Raw genomic sequence first — 24813 nt, 5'->3', positions numbered from 1 at the left:
GATATTTAAATTTTATTTTATTTTAGAGTTTTAATATAGCGCTGGCAAGACCCGAGGGTCATCAGAGCGCTTTACAATAGTACATGTTCACAACAGATCAATCATATAAACAATATAGCCTCCCAGAATCACACCTATCTGAGTGTAAACAGGAGTTAGGTGGAGAAATCACTGTGGAGGGGAATAGGTCTTGTGGGCAATGGATGACTTGTTAGCCAAGATGTTGGTTGAGGAGGAAGTCCTTTAGCTGCTTCTTGAAGATCTGATAAGAGGGGTTTGACCTGATGTGTACTGTAATGGAGTTCCAGATTTTAGGGACATTGCTTGTAAAGGAGCATGTCTGTTTTTTTTCTTTGTGGGCATTAGGCGGAATGAGGAGTAGGGTGTTTTAGCTTCTTAGTTTTCTTGTCTGTCCTGCCTTTTTGAGTTTAGAAGCGAGGTATGCTGGTTTCCCAGTGTGCAGGGCTTTGTGAGTTAGACAGGCAGTTCTAAAGCTACAGCGAGCTTCAATTGGGAGCCATTTTAGTTCTTTCAGGGCGGGAGAGATGTGGTCATATTTTCTTTTTTTAATTCCTGTAACCTTTCTGCCCGCTGCATGGACAGTGGCTCTCATGGGCGCAAAATGGAGGATGGGGTTCCTGTAGTCTAACCTGGACCGCATCAGCGCTTGTGTGGAATTTTTTTAGGTCATCTGGAGTAGGAATTGTTTGATTTTGTTCAGTAGTTTCAGGTTGTAAAAAGCATTCTTCACACTATTCTTTATATGGTTTTTCATAGTAAAATTGGTGTCCAGTGCGATTCTTAAAGACTTGACAGTATCTGCTGGGGTAAGATTGCATTTAAGAGTGTCTATGGATTTTATCCATTCTTGCATCTGGAGGAAATGTTCTGTCTTTGATATGAGAAGAACTTCTGTCTTATCTTCGTTGAGTTTTAGGTGGTTGCAGAATAGCCAGTTATACTTCTTTGAGGGTGGTATTTAGCTGGTGTACGTCCTCTGTAGAGGAGATTTGCATATAGAGCTGGGTGTCATCTGCGTATTGATGGAAGGGGATGTTAGGTCATTGATAATAACGGTAAGGGGGTCCATGGAGCTATTGAATAGTGTGAGTGAGAGGACAGCGCCTTGTGGAACACCTCAGGTGATTGCTGTTGTGTCAGAGGTCATGTTGTTTATTTTTATTTGTTGAAAGCAGTTCTGCAGAAAAGATGAGAACCAGCATAGGATCGATCTTTCCATGCCAAACCTTTTTTGGAGGGAATCCAGGAGAAGCTTGTCATCAACATGTCGAAGGCCTCTGATAGGGCTAGGAGAATAAGCAAGCAGCATCGGCCTGTATCTAAAAAGATTTGTGAAGGTTATCTACTATGTTAAGAAACACTGTTTCTAGGCTGTAACCTTTTCTAAATCCCGAATGAAGAGGGTCCAGGAGGTCACTGATGTATAGGTGTTGGTTTAGTAGAGAGAGAGAGAGAACACATCTCTCATAAGTTTTGGCAAGGGAGGATAGACTGGAGACGGGTCTGAAGTTGTTGAGGTCGATCAGGTCTGCTCCCAGTTTTTTTAAGCAGTGGTGTGACTTGACCGAGCTAAAGGCAGTCTGGTATCACGCCAGTCTGCTGGGAGGGGGTCTGTCAGGTAAGAGGATGTTTGGATAGCCAGCAGAGCAGAGATGTACACCTCAGAGAGTTGGTTGAAGACTTTTCAGCTTCTAGGAGATGCCTTTGGCTCTTGTATAAGATAAAATCCGTTGTTGACAAAGGAAGAGATTGTTGGAAGGGAGGCCACGGAGAGAAAGGATTGTTGTTTTCCTTTGTGGGAGGAAGGTTCTCAGTGGTTGACAGATTGTGCGTTTCAAATGAGAGGTCAATCTTTATGATTTTGTCACTGAAGAAGTTGGCAAAGTTGTCACACCGTTCCTTTGAGGTCTGAGGATTTATTAGGGGGGGTTTGAATGTTTGTTGTATGATGATATGGAAAGGCTCTCTGGGCGGCTTTTGACCCCATCTATCGCATTGCGGAAGAATGTATTTTTTCCTTGTGTGATGTGTTTTGTAGTTTATGCGTTCTCTCCTGAGTTGCTCAAGGTGTGCTGTGGATGGGTTCGATCTCTTAAGTATTTTTGCTGCTCTCAGCTGCGTTCGTTCAGTGTTTAGATCTTTATTGAACCAAGCTCTTGAGGGTGGGTTCCTCACCCTTTTCAATTTCACAGGGGCTACGTGGTCCAGTATGGAGGACACTGTTGAGTTTAGTGGGTGGTGAATCACTACAACTATGAGAGGCTATGAGATGGACAGCGAAGAAGTGATCTCATTCTTTATTCTAGTACTGCTATGGGAATTTGTCTTAAGTTTCTTCTACATTGGAGGGAATTTTGCGTTTGAGTTGGGTGTTGGGACCCCTGGAGTTGAGGCCCTCCTCCACCCATCGGCTTCTGCCTGCGCTTGATCCTTGGTGTCTAGTGGGGGCGCTCTGCTTTCCTACTAGACTACCTTCTGCATCTCTCCTCCTTTTCGTCTCCTTTCTCTGCTTTGCACTCTGCTCTGCTTCACTTATGTCCCTTTGTGCTCCTTTTGCTTCACGCTACTCTCTTCCTTTTTTTCTCTCATTCCGCTGTCGCTCACTTTCAATCTCCCACCTCTCCCTCGCTGCTGCTGCCCCGCAGCCTGCCCCCTTTTTGCACAGTTTTTCGCCCCCACCTCCCAGCTGTCTTCTCCACCCCCCCACCTCCATACTTAATGGCGCGCACGCCAAAGGCAAGCCCGTCTGCGCCTGGACCGCATCCCGCACCATGACCTCTGCCTCCCATCCCCCCCCACCGCCGCCACGAACGTCTCAACTATGACGCCACCACCCTCCGCGCCCTCAACACAGGCCACTCTCCAGCCTGCCTTCAAGCTTCCCCGCAGACCACCCGCGGACCCTTCTCCTGCAGGAACTGCACCTTCACCAGCCTTCACGCCAACGACCCACCCACCAAGGCAGGACACAACCATCTCAAATGTATGATCCTCAACACCCACTCCGTCCACAAGCACGCAGCAGAGCTATGGAATCTACTCGAAACATCCTCCCCAGACGTCACCTTTCTGACCGAGACCTGGATGAACCCCTGCTCAGCACCTGACATCGCCATAGCCATCCCGGACAGCTACAAGATCACCCGCAGCGACCGCTCCAACAAACTAGGAGGAAGCATCTCCATCATCCACAAGAACACCCTCAGGATTATGACCAGCACCAAAGACACCCTCAGCACCGCCATACACCTGCCCTTCCAGATCCACAACGACCCAAGCACAACCCTCTAAGGGACCCTCATCTACAGGCCCCCCAGCCCTCGACAGCAGTTCAGCGACTCCATCACTGACGTCATCGGCACGCTCTCGCATCCACCAACTACATACTCCTCAGGGAATTAAACTTCCACCTCGAGAACACCAACGACAATAACACCGCCACCATGCTCGACAACCTCTCCGACCTCGGCCTCAAACAGGTCGTTACCACACCGACCCACTACGCAGGACACACACTCGACCCTATTTTCTCCGCCAGAAATCACCTTCAGCCACACAACCGAACTCCACAGGACAGATCACCGCTGCATCCACTTCTCCTTCAAGAAACCCACAACGGATCCCCCACTGCAGTTGGAACAAGGTCATCGGTGACGAACTTATCGCGACCCTCTCCCGGAACCCACCCATCAACACCACCGACACTGATGCAGCAGCATGCAACTTCAGGCAACGGGTCGACACCTGTGCCAATACTCACGCCCCAATCAAGAATCCTTCCAACAGACGCACCGACAGAAAGGCCTTTTGGTTTACCGCCGACCTCCACGAATCTAAGCAAACCTGCCAAAGACCCCAAACGAAGTGGTGCCAAGATCAGACTCTGTACAACTACACAGCCTTCAAAAACGCCATCAGCAGACACCACCAACTCATCCAAGCCACCAAGAGAACCGCCTTCAAAGACCGAAACAACAACAAGGAACACAGCCACAAGGCGCTCTTCAACGTCGTGAAGGAACTCTCCAACACCAGCTCCAATGCCAACGATATACCACCATCCCAAGACCTCCGCGACTCCCTAGCCACCTACTTCCACTGCAAGACTGCAGACATATACGGCAGCTTCAGCACCCACACACACCCCCCGGCAACCACCAACACCACAGATTCACCTCCAACCAACCTCCTGCTCTACTGGATTCCGGACAACGATACCATCTATATCATGAACACCATCCACTCCGGCTCTCCATCTGACCCCTACCCTCACCACATCCTCAACAAAGAAAGCTCAGTCATCACACCCCAACTACCGAAGATCAGAGCTGGAAACACACCGAGATCAACGCCCTCCTCAAAAAACCCAAGGCGGACCCAAAGGACATCAAGAACTTCTAGCCTATCTTCCTGCTCTCCTTCCCGGCCAAAGTCATCAAGAAGGCTGTCAAAAGACAACTAACCCGCTTCCTCGAGGAGAACTGCACCCTGGACCCTTCCCAATCCGGATTCTGTAGCAACCACAGTACCGAAACTGCCCGCATCGCCGCCACCGACATCAGAACCATACTGGACAACGGTGAAACCGCAGCCCTCATCCTCCTGGACACCGTCTGCCACCACACCCTACACTCAAGCCTCAGCAATGCAGGAATCCGCGACAGAGCCCTGGACCGGGTCACCTATCTCATCGGCAGAACCCAGAGAGTCCCCCAACCCTCATTCTGCTCGGAAGCCACCTAAATCATCTGAAGCGTACCCCAGGGTTCGTCCCTCAGCCCGACCCTCTTCAACATCTACATGGCCCAGCGCGCAAATATCGCCCGATCCCACAACCTCAACATCATTTCATACGCCGACGACACCCAGCTGATCCTCTCCCTCACCAAGGACTCCGCCAAGACCAACCTCCACAAAGAAATGAAGGCCATCACCAAATCCGCATGGGATGACACCTAGTGGCTTGCCACTCTCGGAGCCGCTCTGACTCACACCGACCACGCAAGCAACCTAGGATTCTTCTTGGACTCCTCATTTTCCATGACCCAGCAAGTCAACACCATCTCCTTCTCCTGCTTCAACACCCTTTGCATGCTTCGAAAGATCTACAAATGGGTACCCAGTGAAACCAGAAGAACAGTCACCCAAGCCCTCGTAAGCAGGAAACTGGACTACAGCAATGCCCTCTACGCAGGAACCACGGCTAAACTCCAGAAGAGGCTGCAACGCATCCAGAATGCCTCTGCACGCCTTATCCTGGACATCCCCCGCCACATTACAGACCACCTGAGAAACCGGCACTGTCTCACAGTCAACAAGAGAATCACCTTCAAACTCCTCAACCACACTCACAAAGCACTTCACAACACCGGACCAGAATACCTCAGATGGCTCTCCGTCTACACCCTGACCAGGCATCTCCGATCAGTCAACCTGGCCCTCGCAACCGTCCACAGAACTACAACCAGCGGTAGATCATTCTCGCACCTTGCCGCCAAAACATGGAACGCTCTTCCCACCCACCTGCGCCAGACCAAAGACCTCCTTACCTTCAGGAAACTTCTCAAGACCTGGCTGTTCGAGCAGTAGCAGCACCCCCCCCCTTATCCCCCCTCATCCCTCCTCAGCGCCCTGAAATTAAGCATGTTTCATTGTTATTTCTGAAGTGTGTTGGAAGCAAATACTAATGATTGAAACATATCATTACACTAGGTGATGCAATTTCCACATATTTTCATTTGTGTCCTGTGTAGTTTCATTAGTAAAACTGTAAATATGTGTAATGTAATGGGCAGTGCGCTACCATGCATATTATGCGCTATGCCACTCTACACCACTGCACTCTGCACCACTCCACTGCGCACTCTGCCACTTCAAACCACGCCTCTCTACTCCACCCTGTAACACTCTACTCTATGCCGATGCACTCTTCATCACTCAACTATACGCCACTCCAGACTAGGCTACACCAATATACTCTGCACAACTCCACTCTACGTCACTGCACTCCAAGCCACTACACTTTACAAACTCTGTGCCATTGCACTTTATGCCATTCTAATCTACACTGCACTCTACATCACTGTGCTCTACACCACTCCACTCTATGCCACTCTACGTAACTGCAATCCACCAAGCACCACTCCACGTCACTTCGCTCTACTCTGAAACTACCTACTCTATGCCACTCTGCACCACACCACTGTACTCTATGCCACTCTACACAACTGCACTCTATGTCACTGCATTTGATGCCACTGCACTGTACTCTGCCTCACTGTACTCTCTACCATCGAGCTTTATGCCACTCTACTCTGCACTACTCCACTCTGCGTCCCTGACTCTGGCACTATACTCTACACCACTGCACTTGATGCCACTCGACTCCACGCCGCTGTCATCTGCGCCACTCAACTCTAATCTATACCACTGCATTCTACAACGATGCATTGTATGCCACTGCATTCTACGAGGCATTGCATGCATTTGCATTCTAAAATGATGCATTGTATGCCATTGCACTCTACGCCACCGCGTACCAGTCCACTCAACTCTATGCCACTCCAGTGTATGCCACCATACACCACTCCACACTATGCCACTTCGATGCACAACACTGCCACTCCACAACACTACTACACTGTTCGCCATTCCACTCTATCACACTTGTGACTCTCTTTTATGCCACTAACTTTTAGCCATGCTGAAAACACATTGGTGTAAATCATGGCTAAAACATACTGACAAAGCCAATAGCTCCTGCACAGAGGAGACCTATTGGTTTTGACAATGTTTGTTATTAGATCTCGCCTACACAGCACATGCGCTATGCTGAGACTTGTGTATGGTTTACCATTCACTGGGCTTCAAACCCACCCACAGTATACCATTAGTTGTTATTGTTGTCACTTTTATTTACAATTTTTCAATTGCTTAGCTCCTACAGGCTTGTCTTCCTTTCTTGTATTAGCTCCTCCCTGGACCATGGACCAAGTACCTGTGTTCTTACTCGTACTTTGCTCTTTCTCGTCTTTTTGTAATGCACTTTTTTTGTAAGCGGTTCCTACTTTTAACAGAAGCATAAAGCTTCTTATTTATGTTGCTTTCGTTCTATATGTCATCTCTACTGACGCTTTAGGTACTTAGACCCACAACTATGCGATGTTGCACCACTTTTGGCTACTCTACTCTACCCCACTCCAGTCCCCACAATGCCACTCACTCTAGTACACTCTATGCCACTTCACTCTGTGACACTCTCAAAAGGCCACTTCATTCCATGAAACTTTGTGGCACTCTAAGCCATTCCATTCTATGTCAATCTACATCATGTCACTCTACTCTATGACACACCACTGTACACCACTCCACACAATGTCATTCTATGGCACTCTACACCACTCCACTTTACATTACACCCCTCTACGCTACTCTGCTCAACACCACTCTGCTCTACTCTATGCCCATCTGCGCCACTCCATTCTACTCCATGATACTCCTCTCCACTCTATACCACCCTAATCCACACTGCTTCACTCTGAGCCAGTCTACACCACTCCAAGGCACTCTTAGCCAAACCACTCTATGCCACAACACTAACGTTTAGCCATACTGAAAAGCACCCACACTACTGTACAGTGCTGCTGAAAGACATTGGCAAAGCCAATAGCTCTCACGTAGTCTAAACTTATTGTCTCTGCCAATGCTTGTTTTACTTTTTGTAATGCTGGGAGTGACCCTGTCGCTATATCCAACAAGTTTTTGAGCAGGAAGTGGACACAGGCAAAGCAAACCACCCTCAGCCCCACACAACAGTCATTTTTTTTTCTTTTTAAGGTCTGCCTTTACCTGATATGCAGTACATTCACAAAGTGCTTGGCAGTAGTGGCAGCCTACCTAAGAAGACAACATATACATGTCTTTCCATATCTAGAAGATTGGCTAATAAAATCAAGCAGTCGTACACAATGCCAAAATCATACGCGTTACGTAATACAAACCTCACACACACCAGGTTTCTCAGTAAACTACCAAAAATCACACCTTTAACCAGCACAAAAACAACCATATTTAGGTGCAATACTGAATACTCAACAAGCTCTAGCATATCCAAATACACAAAGGATACAAGCTTTCCAAAACCTAATTCCATAAGTACAACTAAATCAACAATGTACTGTGAGATTTGTCATGAAAATTCTAGGAATGATGGCATCCTGTATTGCAATTGTTCCACACGCAAGACTAAACATGCGGCCCTTACAACAGTGCCTTGCACAACAATGGTCACAGGCACACGGTCAACTACAAGATCTAGTGTTGACAGCCCACCAAACATATATGTCCCTTCAGTGGTGGAATTCCACCAATCTAATCAAAGGGTGGTCATTTCAAGACCCTGTGCCTCAGACCATAATTACAACAGATGCCTCAATGATTGATTGGGGAGCTCACCTAAACAATCACAACATTCAAGGACCGTGGGATGTTAAACAGAAACCGCTACACATAAAGCACTTGGAGTTATTAGCTGTCTTTCTAGCACTCAAAGCTTTCCAACCTCTTCTCAAACAGAAGATTGTTCTCATCTAAACAGACAACATGACAACCATGTATTATCTCAACAAACAGGGAGGGACACATTCATCCGAACTGTCCCTTTTAGCCCAAAACATTTGGAAATGGGCAATCCATAACCAAATTCATCTATTAGCACAGTACATCCCAGGGATAGACAATCAGTTGGTAGATATTCTCAGCAGAAAACACCAACAAACTCAGAAATGGGAGATTCATCCTCCAGTAATTCAAGAGTACTTTCAAAAGTGAAACACCAAACATAGACCTGTTTGCAACAAGCGGAAATACAAAATGCCAAAACTTCGCATCCGGACACCCACATCCCCTATCCAAGGGCAGTGCTCTAGGGATCAATTGGTCAGGGATATTTGCGTACGCATTTCCCCCTCTCACACTCCTTCCGTTTCTAGTCAACAAGTTGCATCAAACTTCACTCAACATGATACTCATAGCACCAACATGGGCACGTCAGCTGTGGTACACAACATCGGTAGTACCACATTCCAAATTGCCATGCAGACCAGATCTGTTGACACAAAACAAAGGTCAGATCAGACATCCAAATCCCAAGGCACTCAATCTAGCGATTTGGCTCCTGAGGTCATAGAGTCTGGATATTTACAACTCCCATCAGAATGTATGGAAGTTATTAAACAAGCAAGAAAACCCTCTACTAGACAGTGCTATGCAAACACATGGAAAAGGTTTGTATATTACTGTTAATTTAAAAATATAGACCCTCTTACAGCATCAATATTACAGCATCAATACAAGATATTGTATGTTAATGACTTCATTTACAAAAATCTAACTTAGCATTTTCTTCTATAAAGATGCATCTTACTGCAATTTCTGCATATTTACAAAACATGTAACACCTCTTTATTTAGAGACCCTGTCATTAAAGCTTTCATGGAAGGCTTACAACGCATCATTCCACCTAGAACGCCACCAGTTCCATTGTGGAATCTAAACATAGTGCTTAAAAGACTAATGGGTCCACCATTTGAGCCAATGCACTCATGTCAACTGCAATTTCTAACATGGAAAGTTGCCTTCCTAGTGGCAATTACTTCTTTAAGAAGAGTAAGTGAAATCCAAGCCTTTACTCTTGAAGAACCTTTCTTCCAAGTACACAAACAAAGTTGTACTAAGAACAAATCCAAAGTTTCAACCAAAAGTCATATCACCATTTCACGTTAATCAAACAGTGGAACTGCCAGTCTTCTTCCCACAGCCAGATTCTGTAGCAGAAAGAGCTCTACATACATTAGACATCAAAAGAGCTTTAATGTACTATGTAGACATAACCAAACCATTTAGAAAGATTTAACAACTATTTGTAGCTTTCCAAAAAATCACATATAGGTAATCCTATATCAAAACAAGGTTTAGCAAGATGGATTGTAAGGTGCATCCAAACATGCTATATCAAAGCAAAAAGACAGCTATGAATTACTCCCAAAGCACATTCTACAAGAAAGAAAGGTGCAACAATGGCTTTCTTAGAGAATATACCAATGACAAATATGTAAAGCAGCTACATGGTCAACACCACCTACATTCACTAAACACTACTGTGTAGATGTATTACCACAAGCCACAGTAGGCCAAGCTGTCCTAAAAACGTAATTTCAAATAACTTCAACTTCTACAGGATAGCCACTGCTACTTTTTGGGGGGACAAACTGCTTTGTAGTCTATGCACAGCATGTGTATCTGCAGCTACACATGCCATCAAACGGAAAATGTCACTTACCCAGTGTATATCTGTTCGTGGCATGTTCTGCTGCAGATTCACATGCACCCTCCCTGGAAGCCTGTAGTCGTTTAAGTTATTACATTTATATATACATTTACAAGGTCATCACTTACTTTATACCTATATACTCTATCACTCCTTCCTTTACCCCTCTGTGGGAAAACAGTCTGACAATGGAATCGATGCCCATGCGCGGTGGAGCCGGGGAGGAGTCGTCGCTCGGTCTCGTGGCTCAAGGGGACTTCTTCGATAGATAGATAGATAGATGTGTGTGTGTGTGTGTATGTATATATATATATATATATATATATATATATATATATATATATATATATATATATATTCATTCTCGGTGGCATGTGTAGCTGCAGATACACATGCTGTGCACAGTTCCTGCCATCTAGTGTTGGGCTCGGAGTGTTACAAGTTGTTTTTCTTCGAGGAGGTCTTTTCAAGTCACGGACCGGGTGGCTCCTCCTTTTCGGCTCCATTGCGCATGGGCATCGACTCCATCTTGGATTGTGTTCTTTCCGCCATCGGGTTCGGACGTGTTCCTCTTCACTCCGGCTGTTCGATTCGGAAAACTTCTAAAATCACCGAAATTAGTCTGTATTGTTCTCGATCACGCCCCATCTTGCACTGACACCTCGGTACCGGCGGATACACACCTTCGGTTGCCCTTCGGGGCACCCGTGCCCAACCTGGGCCTGGTCGGACCGACCGCAAGAAGCGGCAAAGCCTCATGGACCGGACCCCGTTCCGATTCTGCCCTCGTTGCCACGCAAAGTATCCCTACACAGATCAACATCGGGTCTGTAATCTGTGTTTGTCACCAGATCACCGAGAGGATACTTGTGAGGCCCGCAGGTCCTTCCGTTCCAAGAAGACCTTGAGGGACTGAAGGGCGAGAAGGCTACAAATGGAGTCAAAGAGCACCGAACACCTCGACGCGGAAGAAGAGGAGATGATCCACACTGCCATCTCCGTTCAAGGATCCGATTCAGACGCCGACCACCGACAGCGGGCCAGCATGTGAGTACTTCTGTCCCCACCCAGACCAAGACCAAACAAAAGGCCTCAGGGACGCCACTGCTGGAAGGCCATGGCTCCACCCGGAAAAGAAAAAAAAATCAAGCGGTGACCAAGTAACACCTTCGGCACCGAAAAAGGCCACACCCGCATCGAAGTCTTCGGACTCAAGTCGAGACATAGACTCTGAAAAAATTGGACACCGACCGGTCGAGTCGAGACCCCGAAAGTCCCTTTCCGAACTGAGGCCTACTATCTCCCTGGGCATTTCGGTACCGAAAAAAACACTTCGGAGACGAAAAGACAATTCATATACTGAGGAACATGGACTTTCTACACAGCTTAAAGAAAGCCATAGATTTGAGGAAGAGCTTCAACAAATGGAGGAATTTTATGACAGACAAGCCAGGATACAGATCCACAAGGGTACTGGCAAGATCCTCACAGCACCTCCCCTCAAATTAAAAAGAAAGCTGGCTTTCCATGGGACGTATGGACACTGATCAGCCAAAGGCTAAAGTGCCAAGAGAGCAATCTCCGCCATGCCAGTTTTCTCCAGCCCAGTCTCCTCCTCATTCTCCTCAGAGAGCTGTCTCTCCACCTGCTACACCGGCTGCACAGTCACCCACACACACTATGCAGTCACATCAGGACACAGACCCGTGGGATCTTTATGATGACCCTGTGTCAGACAACAGCCCAGAGTGCTATCCGTCTAAACCCTCTCCACCTGAAGATAGCACCTCCTACACACAGGTTTTGGCAAGGGTTGCAGCTTTCCACAATGTGAGCATGCACACTGAACCACTAGAGGACGACTTTCTTTTTAATACATTGTCCTCAACACACACAACATACCATGCTCCCAGGTATGCTCAAACATGCCCAAAAGATTTTCCAGGAGCCAGTTAAAGGAAGGGCCATAACCCCAAGGGTATAAAAGAAGTACAAACCACCACCTTCTGACCCGGTATTTATCACGCAACAGCTTCCCAAAGATTCGGTAGTGGTCAGCGCGGCAAGGAAAAGGGCTAACTCGCAATCCTCTGGAGATACACCCCCTCCAGATAAGGAAAGTAAAAAATTTGATGCGGCAGGAAAGAGGGTAGCGTCACAAGCAGCCAATCAGTGGCGCATAGCGAACTCACAGGCCCTCCTTGCAAGATACGACAGGGCTCATTGGGATGAGATGAAGGACATTATTCAACATCTCCCCAAAGAATACCAAAAGAGAGCTCAACAGGTAGTAGAGGAGGGACAAGCAATAACAAATAACCAGATAAGGTCAGCGTTAGATTCAGCTGATACAGCCGCAAGAACCATAAATACTGCAGTTACCATTAGACGCCATGCATGGCTCAGAACATCAGGTTTTAAACCTGAGATCCAACAGGCTGTCCTCAACATGCCATTCAACCAACAACAGTTATTCGGCACACAGGTGGAAACAGCCAAAGAAAAAAATGAAAAAGGATACTGACACAGCCAAAGCGATGGGAGCGCTTTACTCATCCAAATACAGAGGGACATTTCGGAAGCTGCAATTCACACCAGGGCCAATTCACACAACACATGTAAAAGAAAAAAAATAAAAAAATCTCATACCACTGGGAGTTTGCTTTTTGTCATCTTTTCACATAGTAGAGGAAATGCTTCCTAGTGAGAAGCCAGTTGGAGTCGCAACAGAGCCTAGGCCTTCCTTCGACCTCCTCCCCATAACCAGTGAACCGACATGCTCCGACTTGCCGGACCAGGAAGGTGGCCACTGTTTTCAGCCCACACTCTCAGTCTATAAGAAAGCTTGTAAAATAGTCCACCTGGAAGGTGCCTCGAGAGCACTACACTGGTTACCCTTTGCCAGAAGATGCACTTTCAAGCTGCTTTGTATCACCCACAAAGCTATACATGGAACAAGACCGCTTTTTATCAGAAACAAAATAACCAAATACATCCAACAAAGAAACCTCTGCTCAAGATTGGCACCCCGCCTTAGAACACCACCATACAAGAAAAAGACTATAGGTGGTACATCCTTCTCCGTTCAAGCAGCCAAACTATGGAATTCATTACCCCCAACTATAAGAGCCACAGATAACTTTCTTGTCTTCAGAAAACTACTCAAGAGTTGGCTCTTTCCTTCATAACCACCATATTCAAACAACTATGGACTGCATATGCCTATGTTGATAAATATTTTTTCTGATTATGTTTCTATTTCTTGTTATGTATAGTTCTTTAGAAAATATGTATTGCTACTATGTCATAACAATAAAATACACACACACTCTTTAAACCTGTTTGACTAAGTATATTTACCCATGGTTCTAATGATGTATTGTATGTACATATGTGTGTGCATATGTGTGTGTATTCATGTGTGTATGTCTATCTATATGTATGTGTGTGTGTGTGTGTGTGTGTGTGTGTGTGTGTGTGTGTGTGTGTATGTTCTGTGCTTGGCATGTTCGTGGGTCATTGCATGGCTCCTGGGTGGGTTGTTATATACTAGATATCTATGAATCCCTGCTCTCATCTTATCACACTTATCTACCCATCATCATATGTCATGTCTCTATCAATCTATCCTCCATTCCCACTCTGACTCATCCCAAATCCAGTCTACTACTTTCATCTCCTAAATAACTCTGCCTAAGCTCTTTCCTCCACTTCCACATCTAACTCACCAAACCTCACTCTACTACCATGACCTCCCAAACAACCCTGCTAAATTCTCCCTCATTTGTTTCACCCTGCTATGATCTCCCTATTACAATACAATACATTTATATGTAGTTTTACTACCTGGTTTTGCAACAGGTTTCCATCCTCTTGCAGTTAATTACTAATTCCTTAAACATCTACAACAGAGTTCAGTGAGCTTTACGCTCCACATAAGATTTACATATTTTCCTTGTGTTAAATGAGAAAGCATCTGTTTAAAAGTGCACATATTGTCAGTAAATAGTCCCTGGAAGGGTGCTTTCCTGCTTTTGTGGATACAGCCATAGAAAAAAAGATATCCCTTCAGGGGTTCAGAACCCACAATCTCTTGAATCATTTAGGCATTTAGCCTAAAAGCTTTTGATGGTCTGAATATTAAATGCATAAATTGAACCATCTTTCTTCCTATTAAATATTTGGGATATCTGGCCTAAATCAAGAGCACCCGAAGAGCACCAATCAGTTTTTTGCTTTAATAAATTACTACAGTTTTCATTAAAAAAAAAAAGTTCAACGGGTTCAGTGTTTTGATATAACTAACCTCTCTTAAACAATTCTACTTATTTTACAGCAAGCCGAAGTGGTGACATATTTTGCTGAATACGTAACATATTTTCAGAATCAATCACTGCATATTTGTTATGCCAATATTGGGTATACTACTCTAAAACCAGTAGTTCACATGTAGACCAAACACTGCCTAGCTTGGAGCTCCCTGGGGAGACTGCCCCAGTTGTCTATTCCACTGAATGCCATAAGGTTGAAACCAGCTCAGCACACACAACATCCTTGAAATATACTTGTTGAATCTGGTGACTCAGTGTGTGTTAGCTCCAAGTGAAGTACCTGCAAAGGAGTGGATAGTCCAAATGATAGCAACAATATTTGGATTTTTGGCTTCAGTTTCAGAGATTTCAATGTGTATGCTTGAATTACACAATTCATAGAGGGAATACAAGAGAAAAGTGTGGGTTTGCAGAATATTCACTGCCCTTAAGACTGATAGCTGATTAGCAATGCACTTATTAGAAAACAGGAGGGCAATCAAGCACCTTTTTTAATAAAAATACAGGAGACATTTAATCTTCAAAAATCCCATATATTCTGTAAATTGACATATTTCACAAGAGTGGGTGATTTACCAAAATGAATTATTGCCGGAAAGACTAGGGCTTAATAAGTCTCACTTTGATAGTCTATTTGAACTAGGAGCCGTTAAACGTTTCAAGTTCATTACTACTCATCAATTTATTAACTTTTTTCACACATCTAAAATTTCACCCTATTTTAATGATAAACTTCTTTGACAAATACTTCCAGCATAGCATACAGACTCCAAGTGTAACCATCACGCCCACCCTAAGACGTGCAATTGAATGAGGCAGCAAAAAAAATCTCCATACGTAGCTCAACAAGCCAACAGAACATTTTAATATCCTCACAGCAGCTTGGTTCGTGAGTTGCAAACTGCAAAATAGTTTTTCGAGTGTCTGCATGTTTTTCCCTATTTTAATTGCTGATTATTCCCCTTTCCACTTGTCAAGGCATAAAAATCCCCATATCAACTGATATGACATTTTTAATTTTCTTTTTGCCTCCTATTTGGTTATTTAATTAACACCTGTCCGTTCACCACTCTCTTCTCAATATTACCAACTTGACCACACCCTTTACCAACCTGGCAAAAACAGCTGAAGATTCATATATTTCCAAGTTTTCCCCCGCCAACCTCTTGTCTTCCTAGCCAGACTGTAGTCACTGCAAATTTTGCTGTGCACATGGTAATATCAAATCACGTTGTCCCGGTCCCTTTATTTCAAAATTCCGTCATACTTTATGTAACATGTTCCACTGAGAGATCTTATTTAAGAATAGAAGCGATTATCTCTCTTGTTATTTCTGTACATTTGAGAAAAAACAAGCTTTGCAAAATCCTAGGTCCCAACCACTAAGTAGTCAGTTTTTCAATGTGAAATGTAACACCTAGTAAAGCTTGCTGGGCTATTTCCTTTCAGCTGCCTGTTCAGAGGTCTAAGATGAATTCTTTCAAACCACCATTGGCAAAGCCAATAGGTCTCGCCCATGCAAGAGCACCTGGTTTTGGCAATGTGTTTTAGCCATGTTGTTCATGAGCGTGGCTGCTGTTCAGCATGACTAAACGTTAGTGTCATAAAGGAGAGTGGCGGTGAGTGTCAGACTAGAACTTAAGAGTGGAATAGAGTTGTGGAGTGGAGAGGCAGAGAGTGTTGTGTATTGCAGTGGCATAGTGTGGTGTCGCGCACAATGGCATACACTGGAGTGGCAAAGTAGTGTGAACTGGTGTAGAGTGCACTGGCGTAGAGTGCTGCAAAATATAATGGAGTAAAGTGCAGTGGCATTGAATTTAGTGGTATACAATGCAGCATGGCAGAATGCAGTGGAGTAGATCAGAGTGGTACAAAGTAGAGTGCTGTGGTGCAGATTACAGCTGTGCAGAGCAGAGTAGTCAATTTGCATAGAGTGCAGTTGTGTAGAGTGCAGAGTAGAGTCAAGTGGAGCAGAGTGGTGCAGAGTCATGTGGTGCAGAGCAGAGCAGCATACAGTGGTGCAAAGTAGAGTATAGTGCCATTGAGTGCAGTGGCTGAGTAGGGCACAGTAGGGTTCAGTGGCAGAGTGTGCAATATTGCACAGTAGAGTGTCAGAGAGCAGTAGTGTAGAGTAGAGTGGCATAGAGAGCAGTGGCACAGAGTAAAGTGATGCAGAGTAGAGTGCAGTGGCTTACAGTGCAGTGACAGAGTGCAGTTGTGTAGAGGTCATTGGCGTACAGTGGTTAAGAGTAGAGTGGTGCAGAGCTCAGTGGCACAGAACGGAGTGGCACAGAGTGCTGTGGCATAGAGTAGATTGTTTCAGAGTAGAGTGAAGTGCCGTAGAGTGGAGTGGTGCAGGGTTGAGTGCCGCTGCATTGAGTGTAATGGCGTAGAGTGCAGAGCTGTAGAGTGCAGTTGTGCAGAGTGCTACAGAGTAAATGGCGCAGAGTGCTGAGTTGCAGTGGCGTAGAGTGCAGCGGCATAGAGTGGGGTTGTACAGAGTAGACTGGTGTAGCCTAGACTCGAGAGGCGTACAGAGCAGTGGTGTAGAGTAGAGTGACAAAGAGCATTGGCATAGAGTGGAGTGGTAGAGAGTAGAGGCACAGAGTGTAGTGGAATAGAGTGCAGTGGTGCAGAGTGGAGTATTCATGGTCTGGTGGCACAATTCCATTACAGACAACACATTTTCAATTCAAATGACCATTACATTTGCACAGACACACAGTTTTACTAATATAACTATACAGTGTACAGTTAAAAGTGTGTGGAAATTACACTACCTAGATCATTTTTAACATACTAAAGTATTTCTTTCCAACACACTCCAGAAATACCAAACAAGCAGTTGCAATGCAAGATGTCTTTCGTTTGCTTGAGTTAGAGCAATGGCGTTGTAAATGTATAACTGGACCTTTATTGCCACATAAACTGGTCAAGCTGCTCAATAATTTTGTTCTCTCTGCCACATAATTCTAGTGGCCCTGCATATAACTAAAGCACTTCTGTTTACCTTCTTCCTCTATCTGCAACAACAAAAAATGAAAATATTGCCATTATTTATATTACACACATATATATACATAGAAATAGATTACAAAAGTCGAGAAACAGAGCATGCACGCTGCTTAGACTTGACCTATAAACATGGACTAAGTGAACTACAAGGTGCACTTCTCCTGGACAAAGATTTTAAACAAAAGCATTTACTACTCATCTGTGCAGGGCTGTACTAGTCTTAAGGCCTACATCTTGCAGCTTGCAAGCTGCCTCCAGTGAAAGGTGGAAATTCAGTCCTGGCAGTTACCTGAACCTTGCGTCCTCCAAAGTTATATTTATTGCTTTATCAACTCCGGCAAACGAAAATTTGGTCCAAGAAGTGTCTAAATGCATAAAAATCTACCCACCAGCTTGTGGACCATAGGTTGTTTGGTTACTAAGCACTATGGCTTCTGTCTTTTTTCCATTCAGCTTGAGACAATTGAGGGCCATTCAATTGGCAACTGTGGTTCCGAACCAGAGTGGAGTTACAGCCAGATTCTTTGAGTTCTGAAGCAGAGCGGTGTTACAAACAGATTCTTATGTCAATGAGAAGACAAGCAGTATCATCAGAGTATGTCAGTACAGTAAAGCCAAAAGACTTAATGGCATTGGCCAAGGGGCATATACAGGCATTAAAAAGCATGGGGCTCAGGGAAGAGCCCTGAAGCACGCCGCATGTCACCAGGAAACTGATCGACTACAAAGGTTTGATAGAGACTTAAAAAGGAACGATCTTTCAGAAAAGAAGAAACGGTATCATGGGTGGGAGACGTTTTAATACTGGAACATAAGAAATGTTTACACCCTCAGTCTGAAGCTTATACAACCAAATGCTGATCTCACAGATTACAGAGAAATGGATCTGAGGAGCATTTTGCTGTAAATACCCTACCGCTAAGGACTAGCCATTGTTTCTAATGATGATGACTGGGACAACTAATGGATATTGAGTTAATGGAAGTGCGATGATGAAAAAAATAGGCAAGTTTTTAGCTAAGAACTTCCTACTTACTTGTCAAGCCAGTGACAAAGAATATAGGCATTAGGGGAAAATCATATTAGATACACAAATGTGCAGTACTGTTGTATAAGCTTCACATCAATAAAGCTGAAGCTCCAGAGTTATCATATGCTATTTGCAAATACTGAAACAGGCATTAGCGGCGTAATATGCTGTGAAATAATGCTGGAAAGTTTTGGTTGAGCTTCGACTGAAACCTCCATGACAACGTTCAAAGGGGTGTTCCCCCCCCACCTGGGTTCTGATGTGTCGGTAATATACCCACATTTCAAAATCTAGGTGTATTTTGGAGTTTGGGGATGCATTGTTAAAATGTTTTAATGTTGTGTACCAGAGACCACTCAGCTGTAGTGGTCACAAGCTTTTCCAAATTGCCCTGGCAAGGCCTGGAGCTGTTGGCACTTCCCTTCTCATATCCTCGCCTTTAGACCAGGGGTGGTGCAAAGTTGCAAGATGCAGTGAGAAGCACATTAAGACCACAACTCAGGTCCTCACTCATGATACTTCATCCAAAGTGTTTATTTATCCCACTCTTCGTGTGTACAAATGAAGTATGCCAACATGAAATTGGAAGATTTTTCTATGGAGTGGAGTATCTTGAGCAACAGTGACTTTTTAATGTAGTTGAGACAATGTAAGTCAACCGAAAAAAAATATGCAGTATTCTACTTCACTGCTCACAAGCACCTAGGGGTTGTTTGGGAAATATAAACTACCACCCCCACACTCATACGCCAGCTTACATGTGGACCAGATACCTGGAATATCGCATGCACAGCAAAGGTAAGAATTTGCTTGGGAGTACTGAGTGCACATGCACCCTGTATGCTCCACCCAGTTATGGATGCCTGCAGCCCATGCTGTAGTCCTTTATTCCACTTGCTGGGAATCAGTCAATTTTCAGGGTACACAGTCTTCTGACCCCAGTGTTCCTTCATTCATGAACTGGTTGTACCACCAAATTCTGTGCTTGACCTTGCGTAGTTTAAAATGCCAAAGGCTAGTCAGTGATCATAAGCTGCTGTGCACCACATGCAGCTCCACAAACTCGTTTTAATTTACAACAGGACACCACTGACATTTTAGTGCACCTCCATCTGATAAGAGATGCTTACAGTACAGTATCAGTGAACCAAAGCCCTGCATCTCAAGACCAAAACGGATTCAGTAATAAATCACCAAATTAAAGTATCTGAGATTGTTAGGGAGGGGATCCAACCCAATTCCATGTACTACACTACAACACTCAGCTATGAAACGGCAACTTTAGCTAACTACGTAACAAATTGCCTTTCTGAATTAAGTACATAATTGGATAAAAATGAACTACAATATATTATCATACCCTAAATCTCAAAACACGTGTGCAGCTGCCAAAGCTACGATTTGGTGAAGGTCAACAAATCCTTATATTCATACCCACCGCATTTCCTCACTTTTACCCTTCGCTCTTCGGCAAGTCGAATGGTCTAGCATAGTGGTTACCAACATGTGGTCCGTGGACCACAATGGGTCCGTGACGGATTACCAGGGTGTCCGTAGGCCTGGGCCGGGAGGAGGGCACTTCCCCAGCTGGTGCCTCTGACAAACACATGCATGTTTTTTTAATATTTATTGCTTCCTTTGTGCAGAAGTTTTAAAAGCACTGCAAACTTCCTCGTACATCCAGCAGCTTTTGGCACAAAAATAAAAGCGTCAAGATTACTCTAGTGATTAATGTACCAGCTTGAGAGAGATGGGAATTTTGTCTAGTGGTAGTTTTGACTCAAAGGTAGCGCAGATGGTTAATATGCCTGCTGCAAAGAACATACATCAGGCAAAGAACAGTATTTTAGGTTGCCCCAGATTTCTTCCATCTCTACTTCCATTTCTGTTAAATGATCATTTAGAGCCACTACCTAGGCAGACGTAATCGCAGATGTTAGGTAATATCAAATAACACTATTTAGACAAGCATTTGTTTAGGTTTAAGTCCACTGTGATTACTTCTTTTAAAAATTAGCAGGATGTACACCCAGATATTTAGATGTCAGGCTGCCCTAAGTTGCGTCTTAACACTTTTTGGGAAGATGTCAAAACTGAGTAAGCTAATTAGCTAAGTATCCTCGGAGTTTTGAAAACATGCAATGTGAAAATGTTTAAAAAATGAAATATGTTCATAATACTACATATCCCGCCTTAGGTTCTTTCCACTCAGGTTAGTTTAAATCAATTGAGCATTGTCAACCTCTTCGCCATTTGATAAACACTTGGTCCATCGTTTCTAGCAAGAATGATAAAATGCTTATAATACGATTCGAGCATAAATGTGTTTGTTGCAAGAGTATGTAACTTGTGTAGGCAGTTGGTAGCCCTAGCTGTCAAGCTATCCCTAACTAGTCTAATTAGCTCTTCATCTTTGGTATCGAATATTCCAAGAAACAAGGGCTCATGGCCCAGAAAAAAATAACTTCCTTATTCATAGGTAGCACTGAACACCCATTAAATACAAAGTCAAAGATGTAACGTAACTATATCTCACCACGCTTGAGGGAAAACGATGTATACCATATCCTACTGGCCAGAACAAGTAAATCAAAGGAACCATCCACAACATACTTTGTTTTATTTTCTGGACCATACTGATGGTTTTAGTCCTCTATGCTTGCGTTTTTACAATTACCACCCTGACGTTTTTGGGCAATCTAAACTTTTTTTTTTGGTTCGGAACTGGTAAAGCATTAACTCGTTCCTGTTTTGCTGAATAGTGGTGGGTGAGGAGTGCTTCAATTTTATTGACTTGAGCACTCATTAAATTTATGATTACCTACCTAGTGATAGGCCGTCAGAAAATTTAAATAGTACCCTGTTAGAATAACAATTGGCACTACTTTACCATAAATTATAAAATATGTCATATCACACGAGTGGCGAGTTGCACAGTGATTTTATTTCCAGACAAATCAGCATCCACACTGCCAGGGGGGGCATCCCATAACAAGATAACCACATCTCAGTGGTCAGCAAGAACGACATGAAAACACTTCCCACATAGGCTCAAAACACAACACCCTCCCAACCACACATCCTATAAAATGTAGCTTGCTACCCGTGTAGATACGTGCTTCAGCACCCCCACATTGGGGTAGTAAACGCTATACAAATGCTACAAAACAATGCATCAAGTGAGCAGATGCTCTTCTCCTAATTGACAGACTTGAGCGATAAAACCACAACTGGATAAACTCAGGCTTCAGCCAACAAGATATTTCTAGTCAAAGTTACAGGTTGTAAGTTTACTAATCAGCAGGGCTCAACGTACTCAACTTCAAATACCTGTAATTGAAAGAGGTGGGTGACATCTCTGCAATGTTGTGTTCCAAAATGATGGGGGCCAGGTGCACATGAGTAAACCAGGCTAGACAGAGACTGTGCAACTAGCTTTAAAGGGGTAGGGTGTAGTACGATTTTCCTGACTGGTACGGTTTGGCATACTTTCATCTTCTAATGCTGGTAACACGGATTGCAGGTCATATCTGCACAAAAAGAAATGTTAGCAGAATGGGGCCAATTGCGTAGGAATTAGCAAGGCTAGCCTGAGACATTGTGCCCAACATTAACCATTAACGTGGGGGGTAGCTTGACTTTCCTAGCTACCATAGCTCAGCATACTTTCATCTTCTAATGGTGAAAAACACAGATTGTGGGTTATTTACTTGCAACAAGAAGGGTCAGCAGAACAGGACCAAGGGCGCAGGTGGTAGGGGGGCAGTTTGATTTTCCTGGCTGGCAAGGCTCAGTGTACTTGCATCTTCTAATCAGTGGCGAAACATTAGCCCCTGCAGTGTAGGAGGGCCACAAGCTTAGGGTGACCCTTCAGAACAGTACACTCTGCACAGGTGACAGGTCCCTGGCCTGAGAGCACCAGACTGGGTAATAGTTATAATTTATTTGCAAAATTAATTAAAATCATTGCCATCAGCAAGGAAGATAAAAAGAATTGTCGTTTAAGAAGCTCCATAAGACATCTAAAAGAAACCGTATTTCTCAAATAATTGTTAAATCGGGAAAAATTAAAAACAGCAATGCCGTATACGCCACCCAATGGAAATTCTGTAGTGCATATCGGCACGGGGGCAGTGAACAGAGAAAGTACCCCTCAGCTCCACGTGGTTCTTAAGGTTCTGCATCGAGTCACCTACTGATTTGTTGTACCAGCTCAGGAGTTTAGCTGGCAAGAATACGTCTAGATAGGTGCTGACTGGGTCAGGAGAGGCTCCTTGTAGTCTGTGTAGGAGGGGCCCCAAGTTTTATTACGTCACTTCTTCTAACGCTAATGACGGCAGATTGTGTCATATCTCCGCATTGCGAAGACTCAGCGGGATGAGAGCAAGAGTCCAAAAGTCAAAAAGCTAGCCCAAGCATTGACACCAGCCTTAAAGTGACAAGGGGTAGCCTGACTTTTCCTGGCTGATTAAGTTCGTATCCGCATACTTTTATTTTCTAATGCCAATAAAAGATCAATTTCAAGTCATATCGTCATAATTTGAAGGGGCGACAGGATTTACTGCGTAGATTTCAGAAAGATTAGCCTGAGGCTGCAACTAGCCTTGATGTGGTTGGGAAGTTTGATTTTCCTTAGCTGGCACTGCTCTGCATACTTTATCTTCTAAAAGTGATAAGGGCAGTTTGTCATATTTTCACAATGGGCATTGTCATCTCGAGGGAACCAATTGCCTAAAAGTCATATTTTATCCGTGTGTGTAAGCGCAAACAAATACTACAATATATCCTTTTTATCTGAGACGTCTTCGCAATGAATCCGATTTACGAACAGCATTGCCTGAAGGTCCTTTACACTCAGTATGTGTATAAACTAGCTAGCCGCCGCAGAAACTCAACATAAATTAATTACTCAAAATAATTAAAAGGGAGTTTACGGCTCTAGTACAAAAGCCAATGGAACGTGCATCAGCGATCATGTGATGAACACTGCCCGCGTGTCCGCTGCCTTAGGCACTCTCCGGAATAATGATCGTGCGTTATCATTTAGGAAGACCCCACGTGCAGCCTGAACATACTAACTTCGTCTATGGCATTCTCGAAAGGATTCTCACCACGTCTGCAAATAATGTAAAGTACGGGCCACAGTTGGCTGCCCTCTACGTGTTGCTATTATTCCTACAGCTCTTGATTCCCTTCCAGAGCCGTGGTCTGCGCCCATAAAGTTCTACACTTTCTGCAGCGGTATTGTCCTTTTTGCCATTACAAATCCTTCTAAGCTGCCTGATGTTTTATTAACCTAATGGCTGCATTTCATTTTATCTGGTGTTATCTTCTCGCGCTGCTCCTGTTGGCTCGTTATCACATGAATTATTTGTTTCCCATTAAAGAGCTGATTAAGTCTGTCCGTGTTGCTTTTAAAAGTTAGTACTTCAAATGCAAGCGCTACCCATGCAGGAGAGTTCCAGTTCATAATGTTAGGTCAATAGCACGCATTTTAAAGAATTGCCAATGTGCATCTCGTAATCCAGCGGCTTTTCTAATACCCTTCCTACTCCTATGGGTTAACATATGCAAATTCACGGTCCCGACTCCCTTCATCCATCCCTTAGACCAGCCAGCATTTTACACATCTCTTGAGTGGTGTGATTGAATAAAGGGCAGGCGGGATGCTCTCACCTGCTTTGGCCCCTCTGCACAGACCAGATAGGTACCTCAGTCCACTCATGTGGCTAGCCACTGCAGAACTACATCTGGGGCCGCGGGGCGGCATGCAGTAACTCTGCACATGCGCCAACCCCGCCTCCTCGCTCACCAAGACAACGGCCCACCCTGCGCTATAGACTTTAACGCGACACTTCACTTAAAACGAAACGGTTATGCTCGTGGCGGCCATGTTTCAAAAGGTTTAAGTGCGTAGGTTTCCTATGGAGGGACAAGCAAAAAATTATCATAAAATCATTCAAGTATCAAACCCATAGATTTATGTATGTATCACTATGCCGTTCTCCCTTGTAATGCTATTTTTAACATGTTCGTAACATTCGGGAAGGTAGTCAGAATATATGTAGGTTTTTGATCATTTCTTCCTA

At 44.4% G+C, this 24813-nt stretch overlaps 1 protein-coding gene across 2 annotated transcripts in view; it reads right to left on the bottom strand.

The window, feature by feature from the left end:
• Positions 1-24565, bottom strand: part of GUK1 (guanylate kinase 1) — a 211537-nt gene extending 186972 nt beyond the window's left edge. The window contains exon 1 of one of the 2 annotated variants that reach the window (XM_069210986.1): positions 24401-24565. In XM_069210986.1, coding sequence (XP_069067087.1) covers positions 24401-24494 — 94 coding nt within the window. In that variant the 5' untranslated portion in view covers positions 24495-24565. The remainder of the gene's footprint in view (positions 1-24400) is intronic. The other variant, XM_069210985.1, reaches the window with a different exon arrangement.
• Positions 24566-24813: the final 248 nt, after the last annotated feature.

The sequence above is a fragment of the Pleurodeles waltl genome, chromosome 10 (genome assembly GCF_031143425.1).
Source record: "Pleurodeles waltl isolate 20211129_DDA chromosome 10, aPleWal1.hap1.20221129, whole genome shotgun sequence".
Classification (NCBI taxonomy): domain Eukaryota; kingdom Metazoa; phylum Chordata; class Amphibia; order Caudata; family Salamandridae; genus Pleurodeles; species Pleurodeles waltl.
The sequence above is the reverse complement of the archived record's forward strand: the minus strand, read 5'-3'. Positions and strand labels throughout refer to the sequence as shown.